This window comes from Ascaphus truei, chromosome 9 (assembly GCF_040206685.1).
Source record: "Ascaphus truei isolate aAscTru1 chromosome 9, aAscTru1.hap1, whole genome shotgun sequence".
In the NCBI taxonomy this organism is placed as follows: domain Eukaryota; kingdom Metazoa; phylum Chordata; class Amphibia; order Anura; family Ascaphidae; genus Ascaphus; species Ascaphus truei.
The window spans coordinates 11,322,436-11,344,324 of NC_134491.1; the positions used below are offsets into that span (position 1 = coordinate 11,322,436).

General features: G+C 41.7%; 1 protein-coding gene across 2 annotated transcripts in view; it reads right to left on the minus strand.

Annotated features, from left to right (window-relative positions):
• Positions 1 to 21,889, minus strand: part of SNX6 (sorting nexin 6) — a 45,352-nt gene that overhangs the window by 12,953 nt on the left and 10,510 nt on the right. For both annotated transcript variants that reach the window (XM_075613337.1, XM_075613338.1), the window contains exons 4-11: positions 16,199 to 16,309; positions 14,421 to 14,542; positions 13,204 to 13,327; positions 6,149 to 6,244; positions 5,547 to 5,652; positions 4,297 to 4,372; positions 1,290 to 1,329; positions 110 to 196 (exon numbers count right to left, since the gene is read on the minus strand). In XM_075613337.1, coding sequence (XP_075469452.1) covers positions 110 to 196; positions 1,290 to 1,329; positions 4,297 to 4,372; positions 5,547 to 5,652; positions 6,149 to 6,244; positions 13,204 to 13,327; positions 14,421 to 14,542; positions 16,199 to 16,309 — 762 coding nt within the window. The remainder of the gene's footprint in view (positions 1 to 109; positions 197 to 1,289; positions 1,330 to 4,296; positions 4,373 to 5,546; positions 5,653 to 6,148; positions 6,245 to 13,203; positions 13,328 to 14,420; positions 14,543 to 16,198; positions 16,310 to 21,889) is intronic.

Consider the following 21,889-nt stretch of genomic DNA (forward strand, 5'->3'; position numbering starts at 1 on the left):
ATGACTGATATGACACATTGTGTCAAATTCCAAGAATTATATGATTATTAGTACACATGTTTGATGCCTTCTAAAGTAACAGGAATTTGATAAACCAGCCTAAATTTACCTTAGCAGCTTGTGATTCTCTTAAATAATATTTTAGGAGGTCGGAAAGCTTCAGGTCTTCATCAGCTGACACCCGCGCCTCAATTTTCTGCAAAACAAAACAGGAAACGTAATGTCTTAAAGCAGGAATATTAGCAGTAAATCAGTGTCAGATATGGCACGAGATTAAGGGACATGTTTACTAAATCGCGCTTATCCACAAGACACTTTACAGCCCATTGACTTGAATAATCTGTAAGGCCTGGTGGAATAGCTTCACTAAGCAAATAAAGCTTCAAATGTATTCCATACTCTAGGCAAAGTGACCCCTAACAGGAGGAAGATAAATACAATATTGCAATGAACGGGATTGTGTATATCAGGGGTGGGCAACTCCAGTCCTCAAGGGCCATCATCAGGTCTTCAGGTGTTGCCCAACCCTGATGTACATCAAAGACTTACTGCAATAAATTGTTTTACATAACATCCAACATGGGGAACTGATACATGTTTGTTTATGATGCATTCTGAAATCATTACGAACAGTGAGGATCACTGCACAACTCAGCAAAAGTGAAGTGTTGGTAGTAGACTCACTTGGGTCCTGGGACAAACTAGTAAAACCCCACGGGGGAAATATCAAGTAAATAATACCGTATTTAATTTCACACATCTTGTTTTAGCCTCTATATAAAAAAAAAGGGGGGGGGGGAGAAGGGTGAGAGAAAACAACCTTTTGCTATATGGCCTGTTTGGTGGGACTCTATTACACTAATCTTGTCAATTACACAGGCCACACTATCATTTAGTAAATTAAGTGAATGTCTATGCTGGGGCATTTCCTACGTTTTTTTATGACTTCTAATGTTCTCCCAACACAGATGATAAAATGAATGTCGACTATTAGTCATAATTATGGTGGTAAAGTCAGTGTCACTGGGAAATTACGTTCTTTTCATGACCCAGTTGTCATATTGGTGTTTGGGGGGCAAAACTAGCACAGACAATAAATCTGTCAGGAACCAGAGGCTCCCCATAGGATGGAGGACGATCAGACCAAGGCTCAGCTCTGAGAAACCCCCCTGGTTCAGATAAGGTTAAACAAAATAATTTTGAGGGCAGGGATTACTGCATTAACTGCAACCATGATTGAGAAATTGAACATTAGAAGAATTATTACATTTTATATTTTAAATACATACACGAGTTTTGTCGAATAGTTCAGACACTCTTAGGAAGAATCTGTAAAACATGAAAAGGCAGTTATGTAGTATATTTAGATAGTAAGTGTATATAGTTTTTAGCTGCACCTTAAAATGAAACATACTGAGAGGCATCTGGCAGTCCGTGGCACCAGTTGGTTTGATCCTTTTCGTGTACTACAGTTATTTATATCCTTATTGCTATAGAGTTCTGATATAGCATTGTGTATACCTAATTGTAAGGAGCAGACTGGTTCTCTGGTATATTATTTTCTAGAATAATTTTAGGACATAGCTGCTTTATACGTGACTGTATGCTAATAGCACTTCAGTAATTTGAGCTATTTTGTGTTTTATCTCCCATTTTGGGATTTCTTTCAACATACAGTTCTTTATTTATTTTCAAACTTTTTTAGGGGAGGTCTGGCTCAGCCTACTCAGGGTTAGGTACCATTGAAATAGTATTTTATATATATATTTTCTTTTATAGTAGTATAAATTGAAGTTTTGGCTGCCGATTACAAGATATCCTCCCAGTCATCTTTATCAATTTCCGTATTGAGGTCCTCAGCCCATTTTTCTATCTGATTGTACAAATCAGCATGTACCAGGCAGCCTAGCCCAGTTGACAAGGGGCAATCCTATTAGGGTCATCAACTCATTTTTATTTACTTTTAGCGCTGTTTACACCGTCTTTTTTCAACGTTTTAATAGCCATACTAACTAGAGCAGGAGTACTCAAAGTTTTCCCTCTGCGCCCCCCCCCCCTGCTAGGCACCTGTGTCAAATGACACTGCGGGGTCATGCGACATCACGTGACCCCGCACCGACATTTGACACTGGGTTACCATGGCGACATGTCGCCAAAGAACAGGTAGGAGAAGTTACTGAGGCCGTGCGCGGTCCCCCAGCATTTCATTTAAATGCCTTGGAGGAGAGCGCGGGACGTCTGCAACCGCTGAGCCCCCCCCCCCCTGGAAAATCTCACGCCCCCCAGCAGGCGCACCCGTGGACTAGAGCACTAGGATGAAAAAGTTAACTCCAAAAGCCCCCTGTGTTTAGAGCAGGGGATGGGCAACTCCAGTCCTCAAGGGCCACCAACTGTTCAGATTTTCAGGATATCCCTGATTCAGTACAGGTGGCTCCATCAGTGGCTCAGTCATAATGATCTTTGGGAGATCAGGGAAATCCCGTGGCACCCTTTTGATCCACTCACAGAACTCCAGGTGGTTGGGAAACTGCTCTAATACCCATCTTTATGACTCCATGTTCGCTTTTTAAAAAGTAGTATTGTTACTCCCAACATTCCTTTCGCATAACCTCTGCTTGTACCTCAGTGAGATCACACAATTCTATTTGTAATTTAGCAAGTTACCACAGAGAAGTTATAATATAAAATGGAGTTTAAAGCACAGGAGTCATTCTACAGCCATGTTTTCACTGAACATAAGCAACAAACATATCTACTTGTAGTGTGGACATTGCTTTATACTAAATGTGTCATAACAATGTCACTCACAATAATGGAATTTGTGAAGCTTAAAAAATGTGAAATATGTTTGTTGCTTTAAAATTGTAGTGGTTCGTTCTTTATTTAGGATATAGATTAAAGTAACTGAATGTGAATGAAACACGTGTGGCTTCACACAATGTATGCCTTCCTCTGGATCAATAAGTATAGATATTTTATCATATATCTGTTTAAGTTTAGCATAGGTTGAACTGGATGGACGGAAGTCTTTTTTCAACCTCGTCTACTATGTAACTATGGAATGTATATTAGCATTTGTTAAATAACTTTTTGTAAACACCAATGCTTATAAATTTTTTAAAAAAAAGCTGCACTGCTTCACATAGTGACTAATATGGATTCACAACTAGGATTTATCAGCAAGCAGAGTGGCGCAGCTGAAGCATGCCCGGCCCATAACCCAGAGGTCGATACTTTGAAGCCATCCTCTGTTATTTTCCATTATTATAATACGTCATTTTTTGTGTCACTATAGTTTAATGATATCACAGGAAAGGATGTATTAAGAAGCACCAGTTATTTGAGTAATAATCCCTGATGAACGGCATTGCTGGCCAATAATGCCCTAAGCTGGACGAGTTGAAGGCCCGAGGCGAAGCCAAGGTAACCCAGCCAGGTAATTATTGGCCAGAAATGCCCTGTTCTGAGGGGATTATTACCATTATAGGCTAAATACATGCTTTATGACAACAAAAGTATCTTTTTGTAAAGATTATTGTAGTCACATACTTCCACTGCAGCATGGAATTCTGGGAATTGACATGCAAATGAGCACACGTGTCACCTTTTGCCTGGAATATCCATTCACATGGAGCCCATTTAAGCTAATGCTTCGCCGTTCACACAGCATGGGTAGTGGGAGCACTGTATGCTAGGTGATAATGGTTGAAAGGCAGGGGTGCAGATCTGTCTAAAACATGTGAATGTGCTCACAAGTGATATTCTTTATTGGCTATATGCCAACAGTAGAGTTTATAATAACCCAATGACGGTGAAAAATTCTGCTTTGTGCATTTTTTTTTACATTTCAAAATACCACCTTATTTGCTCCCAATTTTTTTTTACAAGTAAGCGCAGAGGCAGTATCACTTGTGGGCAAAAATTTCACCAAAACTGCACATTTGACAGGTTCAGAGATTTCCCCTTAGGTAGGAATGCAACAGTATTGTATGGCTTAGACATAATTACATGCTGCATTATGAAAACTACTGCATTAAAATGTACATTTTAAATTGGATTTATGAAGTGCAAAGGCTCCTGGAACCAAAACACGGCGTCAAATTTATCTAAGCAAATATTCCCATTGATGTCTATATGACCTTTACCCTGGATAGACTACACTTTTTTTGCTCCACTTACAATCAGGAGACTGATACAACTCCCCAATAGCATTTTGTGTTAGTTTTTACCTTTCTACTAAACAGGTCTCTTGCCCATTACCTACTCAAAACATGTATCTTTACAAACTATTCTTACTTGCAGATGTCTGTGTTGTCCTGTGTCCCTAATGTGTACATTGAGGAGCCTATTCTGTTGTAGTCATCTGCAGCACCTAAAAGAGAAAAACTCATTACTGTACATGGTGGGTATACATAATTTACAGGTCCTTTATATCTGGTAACATATCTAAATGCAATGAGATTGCAATTGGAAACCCCCAATATCCATTATATCATTTATTATAAGGCTGTTGCGAAATCCAAGACCCTGAAACATCCAACCCTCTGTAGAGCTCCTTTTTGGAATTCACAGTAACCTGTAATTTGCCCCAATACATTTGTTTAAATGCTGACATGCATTTTCTACACAACACTAAAAAATAATATGTTGCTCTCATATTTACACTGAGTCTACCACTCACCAGCTTTAAAGGAGCAATCCAAGTCATTTTTAATTCTTATGTTTTTAACATTGGATTGAAGCAGGGGGTCTCTGCTGAACCCCATTAATTTTAGCTCTGGGCACCCCCTGCTCCAAAGGGGGTGCCGGTATCTCTGCAAAGGTTAAAGATTCTACGTAACGCGGGCCAATAGGAAACCGAACCCGATGACGTTACGTCTACCTATTGGTCCGCAGAGTGCAGGAGCTTTGAAACGCCAAGCGGAGCGGCTACCGGCACCTCTTATGGAGGCAAGTATCTTGGGAAGCAGGGGTCCCGGAGAGGAAATTAATGGGGTTCAGCTCCGGAGACCCCACTGCTTCAATCCTATGTTAAAAATTGCAAAAAATTGTACGCTTGATTGCCGCTTTAAAAACGCGAGGAGTGGCTAAGCGAGTAAAGACACTCAAACTCTCTGTCATTGTTTACAGAGTCAATCAGGGGAGCCTGGTTCAATTCCCGGTGTCAGCGCCTTGTGACCTTGGGCAAGTTACTTTATCTTCCTGTGCCTCAGGCACCAAAAACATACATTGCAAGCTCACCTGGGCAGGGACTTTGTAACCATCCTATGTGCAGTGTGCTGCACACTATACTGAAATTGTGAAGCGCTTTGGGTCCCATTGGGAGAAAAGTACTATATGAAATAAAGTTACTATTATTAAAGCATTAACCTATGTTGCATTTTTTTTTTATAATAGGCCCAAGCCTTTCAGGTTTATGGCAGTATACATATATACATTGTTGTCTCTATGGGACTATATTGTCGCATAACCAATCACCATTGATCTCATTGTAGGTTTCCTTTATTAGCAGCAATCATGCAGAGTGAAAAGAAGGAAGAACTTACATTTGTGAGATCGCGTCATTTTATCAGACTTGGCGCTTGCATCCTTCACTCTGTTGTGATATTCCACAAGGAATGTCCTCTCGTGGTCGAAGAATTCATCCACATCCTTATGGGAAAATAACCAAGAGACTGTACATTTACTGAAAGTAAAGGTGCAAATGACGGACGTCATCTACTTGAAAGTCATTGCCAACAGAAATCAAGCAGAGTTAATAAAATTACAGTAGTGCAATATTATATTAAACACAAAAACAGGACAAGGATGGCACTTAAACATCTGGAGAATTATCTGTTCGCAAAATGTTGTAAATAACAATAAGTTATGTTGCTTATGCAAAATATTTTCTAACATGCATGCATTATCAATACTAATGTTTAATGCAAAAAATATATAAGTGCCCTCTTGTTTACATACATATGGACATATATAGATTAAAGAAATCGGGGCGGGTTAGTACAGAGCACACACCAAACATACTGCTCAGTAAAGCTTATCAACTTATTAATTGCATAGTTGATATGGGGTACATAATATTTATGACAGAAGCCTGACAATCCTGTAGAACACAATTCTGTTAAAAAAGTTTCAATAATAGCCTCACCTTCGTGCCAGAAACCATGACTCCATCAGCCGACTTAACTACGCTCTTAAAGAAGTCTTCCAACTTTTCTTTTTTATTCTTCCCTCGAATGCTTAACTGAAAGATGCAATTTGAAAAAGTGTTCAGAGTTTCAATGATGTTAGCGGACGGACGGACGGACGGACACACACACACACACACACACACACACACACCCTCTCCAACACACACACACACCCTCTCCAACACACACACACACCCTCTCCCACACACACACTCTCCCACACACACACCCTCTCCCACACACACACCCTCTCCCACACACACAACCTCTCCCACACACACAACCTCTCCCACACACACAACCTCTCCCACACACACAACCTCTCCCACACACACAACCTCTCCCACACACACACCCTCTCCAACACACACAATAACTGATTGGAGTTCAAAGAATCACATCACGTTAGAAGCAGATCGCGTTAGACATAATGTACAATTGTATGCATTGCACAATACAGTATTTAAGATACCAATAATGGTGTTGTAAAGTATTCATAAATACGAAAATTGGGAGCCACGCTTGCATCGCGTTATAAGGGGATTCGCGTCGTAACGGATCGCATTATAATGGGGTTGAGGTGTGTGTATAATTATATATCTATCTATATCTATCACTCACATATGATGCTAAAGTAGGTGCTTGTTGCATAAATAAAAATATAGGTAAAGACTCCTTACCAGGCAGACCTCGTTTCCCAGGACCCCACAGCAAGGAAGAGACAGCACACATGATAATCCAATGTCAAAAGTGTATTGAAGAAAGTTGGCACAATCACCAATGTTTCGGTCCTTCAAACAGGACCTTTCTCAAGGGAGTGCTCAAGACGCAGTGACAACCACACACCTATATATACCCACAACCTAAACCCAATAACATGATTACATGCCTGACTAATTGAGAAAAGCCAGCAAACCTGACAGCTGTAGGAGTCTGTCTTAATTAGAGCTGACGTCACGTCAGTGTCTGTGGTGCACGGGGAAACAGCTGATCGCTGAGCTGTCGGCTCAAAGCGTCATTGGTAACCAAGGTGATCAGCATGTTGTCCAACATATGAATGCGCATGTGTAGCGCTAGTATGTTGGCTCAATAATGCAGCTGCAGAAAAGTTCAGGGCAGCAACGATAGGAACACCAACGGGGAGTGAGTGTAGTGAGGTGGAAGGGGTGAAGAGACAGGGTGTGGAGGACAGGGTGAAGGGGTCGGAAGGTAGCGAGAGCTACTGTAATGAAAGACCTCATAAGGACTATAAAAGCACGCATCAACCCAATGATAGGCAGGATCTGGCATAAAAATTACATATACTGTAACCGGTTGGTGTGATTGCAGTGTTCAGTGAAGACAAATAGAGTAACTCTAGTGAGCCAACACTCTGTCATGATGATACACAGTGAACACAAATGGCTGGGGAGTCTTGGAAGGGACAGCAGAACTATTAAATAAAGCATCCAAGTTTAAAGTCCTCATTCAAACCATGCGGAGACATGATTTTTGAATTAAAAACTATCTTGACCTCCAGTTGAAGCAACAATTTGTTTCGGTCTCCGCTCACGTAGATGTGTTGGCTTGCAGTATTGGCATACATTTAAGTGTTGCCAGGCTGTGTCTATGTTTCCTAAAATGTCTTGCAATATTTGAGGTCCTCATCTGCGTTCTGATCTGCCAAAGCTTTTCTTTTCTTATGGTGAACCTATGAAGCGCCATTCTTTCTTTGAACATCCGGCTGGTTTTGCCTATATATAAAAAGACCACAAGGGCACTTGATAAAATAGACGACGTAGCGTGTTTAACAATTTATGTAGGTGTCAATCCGAATCTGATTCCCATTGTGTGGGTGGGAAAAGGATTGTCCGGTCTGTATTTAACTGCAGTTGATACAACCGTGGCATTTGAAGACCCCAGGTTTTCTACGAAGCCATGATGTGATCGGTGTATACTTCGTGACCGGATCTGACTGTGTCAAAGCATCCCTCAGGTTCCGGCCTCGTTGGACAACATGCCGATCACCTTGGTTACCAGTGACGCTTTGAGCCGACAGCTCAGCGATCAGCTGTTTCCCCGTGCACCACAGACGTGACGTCAGCTCCAATTAAGGCAGAGACTCCTACAGCTGTCAAGTTCGTGGGCTTTTCTCAATTAGTCATGCATGTTATTGGGTTTAGGTGGTGGGTGTATATATAGGTTTGTGGTTGTCACTGCGTCTTAAGCACTCCCTTGAGAAAGGTCCTGTTTGAAGGACCGAAACGTCGGTGATTGTGTCAACTTTCTTCAATACACTTTTGACATTGGATTATCGTGTATGCTGTCTCTTCCTTGCTGTAGGGGCCTGGGAAACAAGGTCAGGGCAGCTACCTCCACAACTCCAGCTTCCATCCCACTCATACCAAACAAGGTATCATACACAGCCAGGCTATACGATACCACCGCATATGCTCTGACACTGAAGACAGAAACAGACATCTCACAACCCTGACCGAATCGTTCAGACAGAAGGGATACAAACCAAAGGCCATTGCCAAAACTATTACATCTGCACTAAAAGCCCCACGAGAACACCTGCTACAATACAGACAGAAAGAACATACCACTAGTGGTCACATACAACCCTACCCGGTATACGAAAAATATTCAAAGATCTGCAACCCATGCTGGCAGAGGATGCGACATTAAAATAAATCTTTCCCAAACCTCCCATTCTTGCGTTCCGGCAACCACCAAACCTCAAACAGAAATTAGTCAGCAGAAACCTTCACAATGAAAAGACACTGATAATGGCACAAAACCGTGCAACAACAAAAGCTGCAAACTGTGCAAACATATATGCCAAGATCCCACAGCCAGTCACAACCATGGAACACTCAATGTTAAAGGATCATACAGCTGCACATCCAGTCATATAGTGTATAGCAGCGTTTCCCAAATGGTGGGTCGCGACCCGGCACCGGGCCACGGAACCAAAATTGCCGGGTCGCAGCGAGGCTGGCCATGCGATGTCCCCATCAAGTTAAAAAAAATGGCGGCGATTGCCCCGCGCATGTGCAGGGAAAGCAGAGGCTCCCCCCCGCTCCCAACGTGGGACGAAGTACCAGCTCCTCTGCGGCCCGCACATTATGTGGGACGGAGGGGGAAGTACTAGCTCCTACTGTGGCCTGCTTCCCCCCACGGCCAGCTTCCCGCACTCCCCCCGAGCTCACCTCCCGTGGCCCCCCCTGCCGAGCCCACCTCCCGTCCCAGGCAGCTGCCGCGGGGATATCGGGGGCAGCAGGGGAAAGCGTCCGGCGGCAAGGTAAGTCACCCCACCCAGTCACTGTCTCCCACCCAGTCACTGTCTCCCACCCAGTCACTGTCTCCCACCCAGTCACTGTCTCCCACCCAGTCACTGTCTCCCACCCAGTCACTGTCTCTCACCCAGTCACTGTCTCTCACCCAGTCACTGTCTCCCACCCAGTCACTGTCACCCAGTCACTGTCACCCAGTCACTGTCTCCCACCCACCCAGTCAGTTGGTGTGGGAGATGGGCGCGGTGATGGGCAATGGTGGCTGCTCGGTCTCTGGCGGGCAGGGGGAGGCGGTAGAGCCGCCTACTTGGATCGCCGTCCTTTCCTCTCTCCCCCGCCCCCCCCCCCCCCCCCCAATCACTCACATCCGTCGCTGCCTGTAATTCACTGTGTGTGTATAGGGGAGAGTGTGTGCGTGTGTATCAGTGGCTGTGTGTATCAATATCAGTGTGTCTGTGTGTGTGTGTATCAGTGTGTGTGTGTATCAGTGTGTGTATCAGTGTGTCTGTGTGTGTGTGTATCAGTGTGTGTGTGTGTGTATCAGTGTGTGTGTGTGTGTATCAGTGTGTGTGTGTGTGTGTGTATCAGTGTGTGTGTGTGTGTGTGTGTATCAGTGTGTGTGTGTATCAGTGTGTGTGTGTATCAGTGTGTGTGTGTGTGTGTATCAGTGTGTGTGTGTATCAGTGTGTGTGTGTGTGTGTATCAGTGTGTGTGTGTGTGTGTATCAGTGTGTGTGTGTGTGTATCAGTGTGTGTGTGTGTGTATCAGTGTGTGTGTGTGTATCAGTGTGTGTGTGTGTATCAGTGTCTGTGTCTGTGTATCAGTGTCTGTGTCTGTGTATCAGTGTCTGTGTGTGTGTGTTAGTTTGTAGCAGTGTCTGTGTGTGTATGTGTATCAGTGTGTGTTTGTGTGTGTATCAGTGTCTGTGTGTGTGCGTGTGTATCAGTGTGTGTGTGTAGCAGTGTCTGTGTGGCTGCGTGTGTGTCAGTGGCTGCGTGTGTGTATCAGTGTGTGTGTGTGTGTGTGTGTGTGTATCAGTGTCTGTGTGTGCATGTGTGTCAGTGGCTGCGTGTGTTTCAGTGGCTGTGTGTGTGTGTGTGAGTGACTTTGTGTGTGTGTATCAGTGGCTGTGTGTGTGTGTCTGTGCAGGCCAGCTGTGCCTGTGCGTGGTCAGTGTCTGTGTTGGTCTGTCTGTGTGAGTGTCTGTAGGTCAGTGACTGTGTGCGTCTGTGCAGGTCAGAGAGAGAATGGAAGGGGGGGGGAGAGAGAATAGAGGGGATTGGGAGAATATATGAAAACTGTATGGACATTCATATCTGTTTTATTTTACCTATAGGCGATAACATTTTTAGCGGGTCACGAAAAAAAAAGTTTGGGAAACGCTGGTGTATAGGATTCAGTGCAACAAATGTGACCACGGTTGCTACATTGTGGAAACGAGCCAAAAACTACAAGTCAGAATGAATATGCACAGACACTCCATACTCCATCACGAAGAAGGAAGATACTGCTCACCTGTGGGACATCACTTCTCACAACCAGATCATTCCGTAAATTATTTAAAAATCAAAAGCCTCAATGGAATGTTTAAAAGCACCCAAGAACAGAAAACATTTGAACTCAGAATGATAAGACTCTTTGACACCAAATCCAAAGGACTTAATGCGGACATGGGTTTTCTCACGCCCTATCAAAATTGTTTGTAATTATCCTGCTTGCCTCTATTCTTATCCACACTTTCTCTTCCCCCCCCCCCACAGCATCCCTTCCCCTCCCCACCATCCCTTGGCTTCAAACACCCTACCTTATCTACAGTACATATCTGTTTTTTTCCCCCTCTCTACACTGTTTTAGCCATAGATTCCTGTGTATATCAGTATTGCTTGACCTGAAGGAGAGGAGAACTCTCGAAAGCTTGTCCTATGACATAAATTGTTAGTCCAATAAAAAAAGGTATCACCTAATACTGAAGAACTCATTTAATTCTGCACTATCGCAACTGGACTAAACACGGCTATTTTCTGCTTATACATATATATCTAAAAGAGAAAGAGAAAAGAGATATCTATAGATATATATTGTACAAAGAAAAAAGTATCCCAAAAGAGCACACGGGTGTACCAAAATTATCACAAATGTATTACATTTCACATAATACAAAAAGGAGTTAAAAGAAATGACAAGGACACCCCAAGTAGATCCTGACAAATAAGAGAGGCTATATCAAATAGGACCCAAAATATCGGTAGCTCATCACAAACACCAAATGAGGTGTGTATGTGGAAACCTCCAAAAGATGTAATTCCTCTACAGTAATGGGGTGAATACCCTAAGGTAGGTACAAGGAGTAAACCACAAAACTGCTGTAAAAATTCCCTACAGCTAAGAAAGAGGTAAAGTATGGTGGAAATGAAGCAAAGGGTGTGATCGTGGAAAGTGTTGTGCACTATGACCTTGGAGTGGCAGCCAGTGACAGGACACCCCGATTCTCTCCACCATGGGGAACACGTTCATTCTGATTCTGATGCTATGCTCATCTCCTTGGTGTTTAGATGCATTGTTATTATTTACTGCAGACTCTGAGTTGGCTGAGATTTTTTTCATTCCTGCTACACGTTGCCATCCCTGAGTTTGTTTACATCACTACAGTGATAGCATCTTCACCATCCACCTGAGCCTGCTTAGCAACCTACAGTGACTTATTTGGAGGTTCATGTATAACGACATATATTGGCCAGTCAGATTCCACATGTGACTATTATTTGTTGACATATACTAGTTCACACTTATTTTTCATGTGACGGTGAGAGAGCGAGAGCGAGAGCTATAGATAAAACCACCACACACAAAAAAACATTTTGGAAAAGGATGCAGTAATTCAAAGACCCCATGAAAAAGAAATCCAGAAACTTCTTTTATAGAATTTCCCCAAATAACTCATTTTAATTTTAAGCTTTCAAACCAGTATCTCTCATGGAGGCAACACTAACCACTATGTTCAATTTCCACAGAGAGCATAATAAAGTTTATACAAATGTGATCTTAACAAAAATGTGTTTTGAAAAACATGCATTGAAATTTGTCTTGCATTAAAATTTTAACATTGCAATTCGCAAACAGCAATCACGCAGAACTAATGCCACAACTCCCCGAGATACCAGTGTATTTGCCGCTGTTACTTTCTAGACATTTAAAAAGGTTGTCCAATAGGAAGCAACAATGCCCACACCCGAAAATGTTGCAGTTTCCCATGGGTCACGGGATCAGCAAGATTTGGCAGCTATTTTGATTTCCCTAAAGGAGGAACAGTAAACAAAGCAGCCCCAAAGCACATCCAATACGACAAATTATTTGACTCATTTCTATGTTTTTTCTTCTCATAAGAATGAGTAATTTATTTCAATCCTTTGGCCAAAAGATGTCAAGCCTGAAACCACATCAAGGTGACCCTAACAGCAGGTCCTACGGTACACATTTTATACTGTGTCCTTTGTATTTCCTCCACTGCATAGAGAAAAGAGGAAACAATGATATAGTCAATAGTATGGGATGTGACATGTATGCAGTGCCTGAAAATGGAACAACACTGGCAACTCAACTGGTAAGAATATCGGGAAGTGGAAATATAGCGCAATTCAGCTCTAAGGGAGCTTTTGGCATAAAATTCTGTAAAAAAATAATGGTTACAAAAAAAACAAAGGCAGCATTCCTGCTTTAAAATGATGTGTACTTACATCCTGGTTGTACTCCAGAAACACATGGAAATTTAAATCTTTCCTAAGAATAGGGTGTGCTGCCACCCGGCACAGGAAGACTTCATGCATTGCTACAGTTTTTTTGAAGATAGCCAGGTACTCTCTGCAAAACAATGAACAACATTTTGTTAGAGACGGACTGCAAAAATAAGCAAGCATAAAATAAGCAAGCATCTAGATCATATATCATTGAGAATGGTTGGTTACCATGACAGGATGGAAGATGTAATAAAAGGACATAATAATTTGACAAAGGTTAAGATGGGGTACAGGAAGACAATTGCCCTCTAAAGAGCATTCAGTATAAACTAGATCAGAAGTACGCAAACTTGGGGGCGCGGCAGTTAGAGGTCCCGTGCCCCCCCAAGGCATTTAAATTAAATGCCGGAGGACCGCGCGAGGCCTCTATAACACTTACCTTTCCTTCCAGCGACGCTTCGGCATGGTAATCCTGCATCAAATGATGCCGCGGGGTAACGTGACGCAGGGCCGAGCAGGAGGGGGGGGCGCGAGGCGCCAAGGAGGGCAGGCAGTGGTGCACAGGGAAAAGTTTGAACTAGATACTGAATAGTGTACTTCCAAGTTTATTGTACATAGTTAAATTAGTTACATTATGAAGTCAATTAAAGAGGCATTCCTGGCAACACTTTTTAAAAAAATGTGTTTGGATTTCAGCTTTGCTGACACCCTGGTTCCTGAGATATTTGCCTCCGTAGGCGCTTCAAGTAGGAACTCCTGGCTGGTTTCACAATATGGCGTTTTAAAAGTCTGCATGCTGCGGGCCAATAATAGTCTCAACGGCATTCCTTGGGTCTTCCTATTGAACCATGAGATGCAGCTTTAAACTGCATAGGAATACCAGCAGCACCTACGGAGGGCGGTAAGTATGGGTGCCTTGAGTGATGAAGACCACATTTTGAATGATCCTGCAGCGAAAAACAAAATTATCAAAGTCATCGGCTACGGCTTCCTACTGGTCAACGCCGACGGCCATATTTCCTCCATACGGAGCACCTCCACAGGTCTATATTTGCCGGCATGGAAAATAGCACGCTTTAGCACTGGAGGCCCCTCTGCTTTCAATTATATAAACAGCATTGGAAAATTTATTTTGTGGAATTGTTACTTGAATGTAGCTTATTTTCTTGTAAAGAATATGATTACGATTAACAATGGAAAGAGGAAAAGCTACATACGCCTCCAGTTCCTGCTTCATCTTGGTGAACTCCTCTTTAGTCATCGACCCTTCCCCCTCTCCAAGTTTCTGCAGCTTCTCGCGGGAAGCATCAAAGTCTGGTCTAGGGGGCGCAGGCGGGATCTGCCGAGATCAGAGCAATGGAAAATTGGTTTCAACGGTTAGTCTCTCTTAAGACAAAAATTAAGCAAGCCCATCAATGAAACCTTTAAAAAAAAATGTATTTATTTCCACAGGATTTGAACCAGGGAGTGCTCCTGAGCTAAACGGCGCTATTTTTAGCTCCAGGTAACAGATACTTACCAGTTACTCACTGAACATGTAAATGGTCGTTTAATTGGAAGCCGCAACAGATGAGACTGCAGCTTCCTATTGGCCCATGAGAACACTGGTAAATATCTCAGGAAACCGAGGTACCCCAGAAATAAAAATCAAGTGATTCAGTTCCAGACCACCTCCCCAACACCCTGGCATGAATCCCGTTGTAATTTTTTTTTTTTTTTTTTTTAAATCGGTATTGCTGCTTTAAAGTTTAAATCTAGACTATTGATAACTTTACCACAAAAATCAGCCTCCTACACTAGAAGTATTTACAAATATTTTTCCTAGTTATACAAAAAGTATAATGTACAGTTGAGGGGAAAAAAGGAGCATGAACTGTCCACATACTACAAAATACACTGTTATGCAACATATCAAATTAAATAACAGAAGGGTGTAGTAGCTTAAAGACAAACACATATGTATATTTGTATTGCTTGTGATGCTCTGGTAACACTTTGTCTCCAGTGAAGGGAGTATTCTATTTCCCCTTAATTGTTTTTCTTTATCCCTTCACAGTTACACTCCTGACATCCTGGGTATCAAGCAGTTCGCAATGCATTTAAAAAATAAAACATTTCAGACTTTTGCAACTATTCCATTTATTATAACCAAGTTCATTTTTGAAGAGGTTGATATCCCCCCCCCCCACCTATTCCAAGTGAATTTGTCTGATACTGGCATAATTAGTGATAAAATCACATAGAAAAATAGAAATTGACGGTACAACAGAACCATGTGGCCAACACCATATTAGATAATTGCATTTCTTTCATATTCATTATAACCTGGTGTCTATCATAAGCAGTTTTGAATTTATTTACTGTACTAGCCTCCATCATGCCAGGCTACTCCATGAATGGAAGAAATAGGTGGGCACTCAGTTACTGACTAAATTTAGGAGCTGTGCTAGTAAGAGGGGATGGCGGTCCGCAAGCCCTGCCAGACGTATACAGCAACAAGGGGACCTACAACACTATTAATAACATTGGCAAAACTGCTAGCAAATATAATGAATTTATTTATTATTATGCAGAGTGATGTGATGAGGAAGGCTAACCCTTGAAATGTTGTGCTCTTTTCTCCCTTATCACATCGCTCTGCATAATCAATTCTTTATTTTGTTAGCAGTTTTGCCAATCTTATTTTGAGTACTGCAGGTTCCCTTATTCCTGTATCCCATGAATGGCCCAGAAAAAAAGTGGATTGTATCAATATCCAAAGCTGGTATTTCTTTATTTAGTATGTTAAAGTTGGTTCAACACCATAGAACAATTTATTTTAGCATCTTGCTTTTACACTGGTCAGTTTGAAAAAAAAAAAAGTGTAGCGAAAAAGGATGAATAGTAGTAATAAACAATCTACTATCTTCATTTTAACCATTGGAATACTGCCATCTATGTCGGTCCTTCAAGGCAAACATTTGCCATTCAGAATTTAAGGACATTTTTTACTTACAATATACCCAGCATAATCCTCATTTTCCACAAAGGAGTCGTGTAGCCATGTAAACTCCTCATGCTGTCTCACAACGGAAAACTCGTTCTGCTTGAAGTTTGGTAATGAACTCTGATAACATGAAAGCAAGCCGAGTTACAGACAGAAGGCTGAAATAATCACTAAGTTCAGTATACGTGCATTTTTAACACAGTACAACCACTTGGTCAATTGTGTATTGTGAAAAACACCCAATACTTGGGTATTCGAGAAACAGGAAATTTCGCTGACAACCGTATACTGTACTGTACGTTTACTGGCATATTACCCAACATTTTTGACGCTGATAATGTAGAAATGTGTAGTTAGTAAATTGGCAGCAAAAGGAACGGTACATCAGATACATTGCGTTTGCCAAAAAGAACATAAAATATGCCTGTTTATAAGAATTTTTATTGTAATTCAAGATGGATGGACAAATGTGAGATGCAATTCAGAGAGGGGGGGGGGGGAGAAGGAACACCAATGTACTCAGCGCTTTACAATATACAATACAGTGCTGGGAATTATAATACAATAAGCGCAAACAAAATCAGACAATAGGAAAGGAAATCCCTGTCCCTGAGAGTTTACAATCTAAACAGTATGATGGGAGACTTAAAGACAGCAGGTGAGGGAATAAGTGTATTAGATGGCAGTGCTTTGTCACAATGGTTGATAGGAGTGACTGAGTGTGGGACAGAAGCCATGAGTCTGGCCTATAAATATGTATGATTCACTTACTCATGTGCAAACAAGAATAGAATAATGGACTAAAAGAAACTAAATCTAATGGTGCTCTGGTTGTATTAGCTGCAAATAATATGACTACCTATGTAAATGGCCTCTAGGCACCGCTTTCACCCCTCTACCCCAAAAAGATCCCTTTACCTTCGTGTTTGCACCCTACCCCTATCTTTGATATTTATGAAAAAGGGCCAGTAAGGAAATTCTATTTATTTTAAAATGTAATTAAATTGAATAAATAAAAACAGCTTTAAAGCTGCAGACCAAGCAGTATCCTACATGTGTTCTTTTATAATAATGCAGTTTTGTACCATGAGAAAATACTTGTACCATTTTAAAAAAAAAAAACACAAGTCTGAATTACATTTTTTATGTATTATAATGTAACAAGCATTTTTTGTTTCTATAGCAACCCTTTACAAAGTCACATTCCCCTTCCTCTTCCAAAACAGGCTCTGGCACACCCCCTTTTTAGCCGTGCCCTCTCTATAGCAGTGTACCAATTATATCTAGTCTGGTCACGTGATCTTCCCCACAGAACTTTGCATGTTTTCTGCCGCATTGCCATTTAGTGAACCCGAGCCAAATTTTCACCTATTGATCACAGGAGAACGGATCGGCAACTTAGCTAATTACGCATCATTGTATGTATTGTAATGATGCACATATTAAGTGGGGGGGGGGGAGGGGGAACCAAAGCTTGGACTGCTGCTTTAATTTGTCATAACTTAAATAATAGATCAGATATTCCATTTTATGTTAAACATAGTTTTCTGTGGGGAGGGTACGGTTATTTAAAAACACCGTTGTATGCTGAATCTTTTTGGTGTGGAAAGTTCGGCGGCACTCGAGTACCACTGAACTTCTGGGCCTGCAGCCAAGCGATTTCTTGGGTAGAGATCGCGTAGTCGCAATGCAATCACTTGATGATGCAAACGAAAGAGGAGGGCCCTCCTCTTGTATTCAAATCGTGTTCATCAATCCCTGAGAGCTGTAAACATGGATCTCACAAAGAAAAATGAGTAAAATGCCATGGTGTTCCCTGAAAGTCATGGACTCGCGGTGTGTTGGCACGTGATGTTCAGGGAACAGCATCAAGGTCACAGTTATTACTTACATATTTGTTTAATGAGGAGTATAAACTCTCGAATTGTGCAAATCAGTCAGTGGGCACAGCAGTAGTTATCAGCAATATTCTCTATGGTCCATAAAAATGCAAAGCTCGCAGAGAAGGTTATGACTCTTCAACCATCCACATTGTCTACATGTGTATGCTCTTTAAACATTAATATTTTCAGTATTTTTACTACTAAATTCTTCTGACAATTATTTGAGAGTCTATTCTTCTGTTTTTAAAACAAAGCGTAACAAAAAAAAAAAATGTAAAATGGCCTGGAATTTTTGGGACCCTATCAAGTTTTTTTTATTTTTATTATTTAATTTTTTTTTTTAAATTAGATAAAGCAAAAATGTACGGAAATACAACAAATTTAAAAAAAAATTATCAGGGGGTGTTGGGTACAAAAATAAAGAGGGTAGGAGGGATGGGGGGGGGGGGGGGGGAAACAGCAGTTTGACGAAACTTCAATAATATATTATACTTCAATATATCATACATTGTTTTGCACAGAAAAGAAAAAGTATCTGGGGCAGCCTCTATCTTTTATAAAAAGAGTAAACCATAATGATAAAGGGGGACGTAAATTTCGTAAAATAAAATATAAATGTGTGCCGGGGGTGGGAGTCAGATCTACCATTTGGGTTTGAAACGGGGGTGGTTTTACAATCTTATAGGCTGAGAGAATTTGGGGCTATATTTCTGTTTCCTATAAACATTATCCAGGGTAGCCATACCTTCTGGTAGTTGTCGTACGTATTATTCAAAAAACTAGTGAGTTTTTCCATCATACATACAAACCAAACCTTGTTTCTAATTAGCGGGATTGATGGAAGTTTGTCCTGTTTCCAGAGACCTGCTAGGGCACAGCGTGCCGCGGTGATAATGTGGGTTATTAGCTTATTTTCTGCTCTAGTGTGGTCCTGGAGTGGTTTGTTTAGTAAAAACAGCCAGGGGTCTAGAGAGATGTCCGAGCCCAAAATCTGGCGCATCCAGGCTCTCACCTGCATCCATAGAACCTGTACATGGGGGCATGACCACCACATATGTAGAAAGGAGGCCACCCCACCACAACCTTTAGGACACATAGGGGAGTAACCTGGTACATTATTCGCTATATTATCAGGTGTATTATACCATCGGGTCAATACTTTATATGTATTTTCCCCGGATGGTTGAACAAATTGAGCTTTTGGCTACCGCTTCGAAAATATCCTCCCAGTCCTCGTTTTCCAGTTCCTTGCCTAGATCAGCTTCTCACTTCTACATAAATTTAAGTTTAGCTTGGTCTTCCGCTGGTAGGGCAAATTGGCTGTATAGTTTAGATATCAGCCTCTCACGGGAGTCAACTCCAAGGCAAAGTCTCTCAAACTGAGAGACAGGGCTAGTGGGCTTTACTTTAGTGAAAAAGGCTTTTAGTTGTAGGTAACAAAAAATCTCTCCTGGTGGGATTCCCCTTTCATTAACCAAAATATCAAAATGCATCACTTTAAAATCCTGGCTAAAATCAAAAAGTCTACAAATATTTGCTTGCTTCCAAACCGCAAAAGAATGTCTAGATAGTCCCGGGGAAAAATCCCTGTTTCCAAAAAAAGGAGTCAGAGAGTTTGGCTTACTAAGCTTGTATTTGAACTTAAGTCTATCCCACAGCCTGAGAGAGAGTGTGATTGCCGACAAGACCGGGTGCTCCAAGAGGCCTATTCGGTTAGATAACCATAGAATATTTTCTATTGGAGTGGGTCGTATTAGATATGCCTCCAAGGCGACCCATCTCCTAAGTGACTGATTAGCGTGCCATGCTACCCACTGACTTGCTTGAGCAGCCCTATAATACGAGAGGAGGCAGGGAAGTGCCATACCTCCTGTTTTGGTGGGCCTGGTTAACAGTTTACGCTTGAGTCTGAATTTGGAGACCAAGGACTGGAGTTTAGTTATATCTGACATTACAATAGGTATACTGTAGGGAGGGTCTGCAAAAGATAAAGCAATCTAGGCAGTAAATTCATCTTCACTGATTGAACTCTCCCCAACCATGAACTCTCCCCAACCAAGATATATTATATTAAGTCCAAGTCGCTAGATCAGATTTTAATATCTTCAATATTTTAGGATAGTTAGCCTGATGAAGCGAGGCATAATGCTTTGTCAGGAAAACTCCCAGATATTTCAGTGCAGAGTGCTGCCATTTGAAATCAAAATTTAATTTGATTAGCTTAACTGTCTCCTCCCTTAGATTAATATTTAGTGCCTCTGATTTACTATTGTTTATCTTGAATCCCAAAAGTTTATTGAATATAGAGTTCGTTGAACAAATTTGGCAGAGTTGTTAAAGGTCTTGATATCGTTAAAATATCGTCCGTGAAGAGGGCCAACTTATATATCTTCTCTCACACCTCTAGACCTGAGATATTGGAGTTTCGGTGTATGTGGGCCGTCAGCAGTTCCATACATAGGGCAAAAAAAAGAGGGGAGAGTGGGCAGCCTTGTCTAGTACCGATTTTTATCTGAAATTGAGAGGAAGAGAAGCCCTGACTTTTTACTATTGACGTTGGATTTGTACAGAGGGCCATAACTGCTTTGAGGAATATTCCTGAAAAACCAAAGGACTTCAATGTTTCCTCCATATAAATCCAATTTATACGGTCAAAAGCCTTCTCGGCATCAAGGCTGAGCAACATAGTATGTTCACCTTTCTGTGTTGCCCATGCCGTGAGGTCTATAATGCGCCTAATATTATCTGCAGCTTGTCTGCCTGGGATAAAACCCACCTGGTCGGCGTGAACCAATGAAGGGAGAATCTTTACTAATCTATTGGCGAAAATCTTAGAAACATTTTTAATATCAGAGTTAAAGATATTGGGCGGTATATCATGGAACAAGAATCACATTTCTGCCTGACCCCCCTTCTGCTTGTCAGCTCCTTAAGTTCAGCTGCAGGCATTTGTTCCACATACACACACCGTGCCTGTGTGATGTATCAATATGTTGCCCTTTCTGCCTGTGAGCAGGTAGCCAGTGAGTTGCTACAGCAACCTCTGAGATTCTTCTCAGAATGGGCTATTCTGCCCTCCCCTCTTGTTTGTTTCCAGATAGTCTGCCCCAAGACTATTCCTGCTACCCAGAATTCCCTCACACTTCCTTTTACCTTCTACATTGGCTGAGTGAGTACCTTCTGTTAACTCTCCACTGGCAAGGCCTTATCCTTTTCACCTGCCCTTACTACAAAGCACCCAGAGATACACTTTTCCAACACAAACATCTCATCCACAAGTGCCTGTTTTTATTGCTGCTTTCCTAAATGAAGTGGAGAAAATATACAGGACTTGTTGTGCTTTGGAAAGAGGGCCGAGTTGAAGCTAGCTGGGTTCATTCATACCCCCCCAGACATGACCCTGGATCCAGAATACGGTAGCTTCCGCATGCTGAAGGATCTTTCCCCTCCTTATAAATAAGAGAAATCGAAGCTTGTAGCATATTTGTCGGAAAAACAAAGTCAGCCATAATAGAGTTGAATAACCTAAGCAGATGGGGGGGGAGAGAGAATGTCACAGCATTTTATATAGTATATATTGGATAACCCGTCTGGGCATGGGGCTTTTAGATTCTTGATTACTATTTTGACTTCTAGAGTTATAAATTGGTTTAGGGCTGTTTGTTGGGTCTCAGACAGAGAGGGTAGGTCAGCAGACTGAAGATAGCAAGCTATTTTTGCCCCGGTTTGGGCATCGTGTGATACTTTTTTACCATTGTATAATTTAGAATAGTAGTCTTGGAATTCTCTCACTACTGCTTTTGGGTTTGAGGTTAGA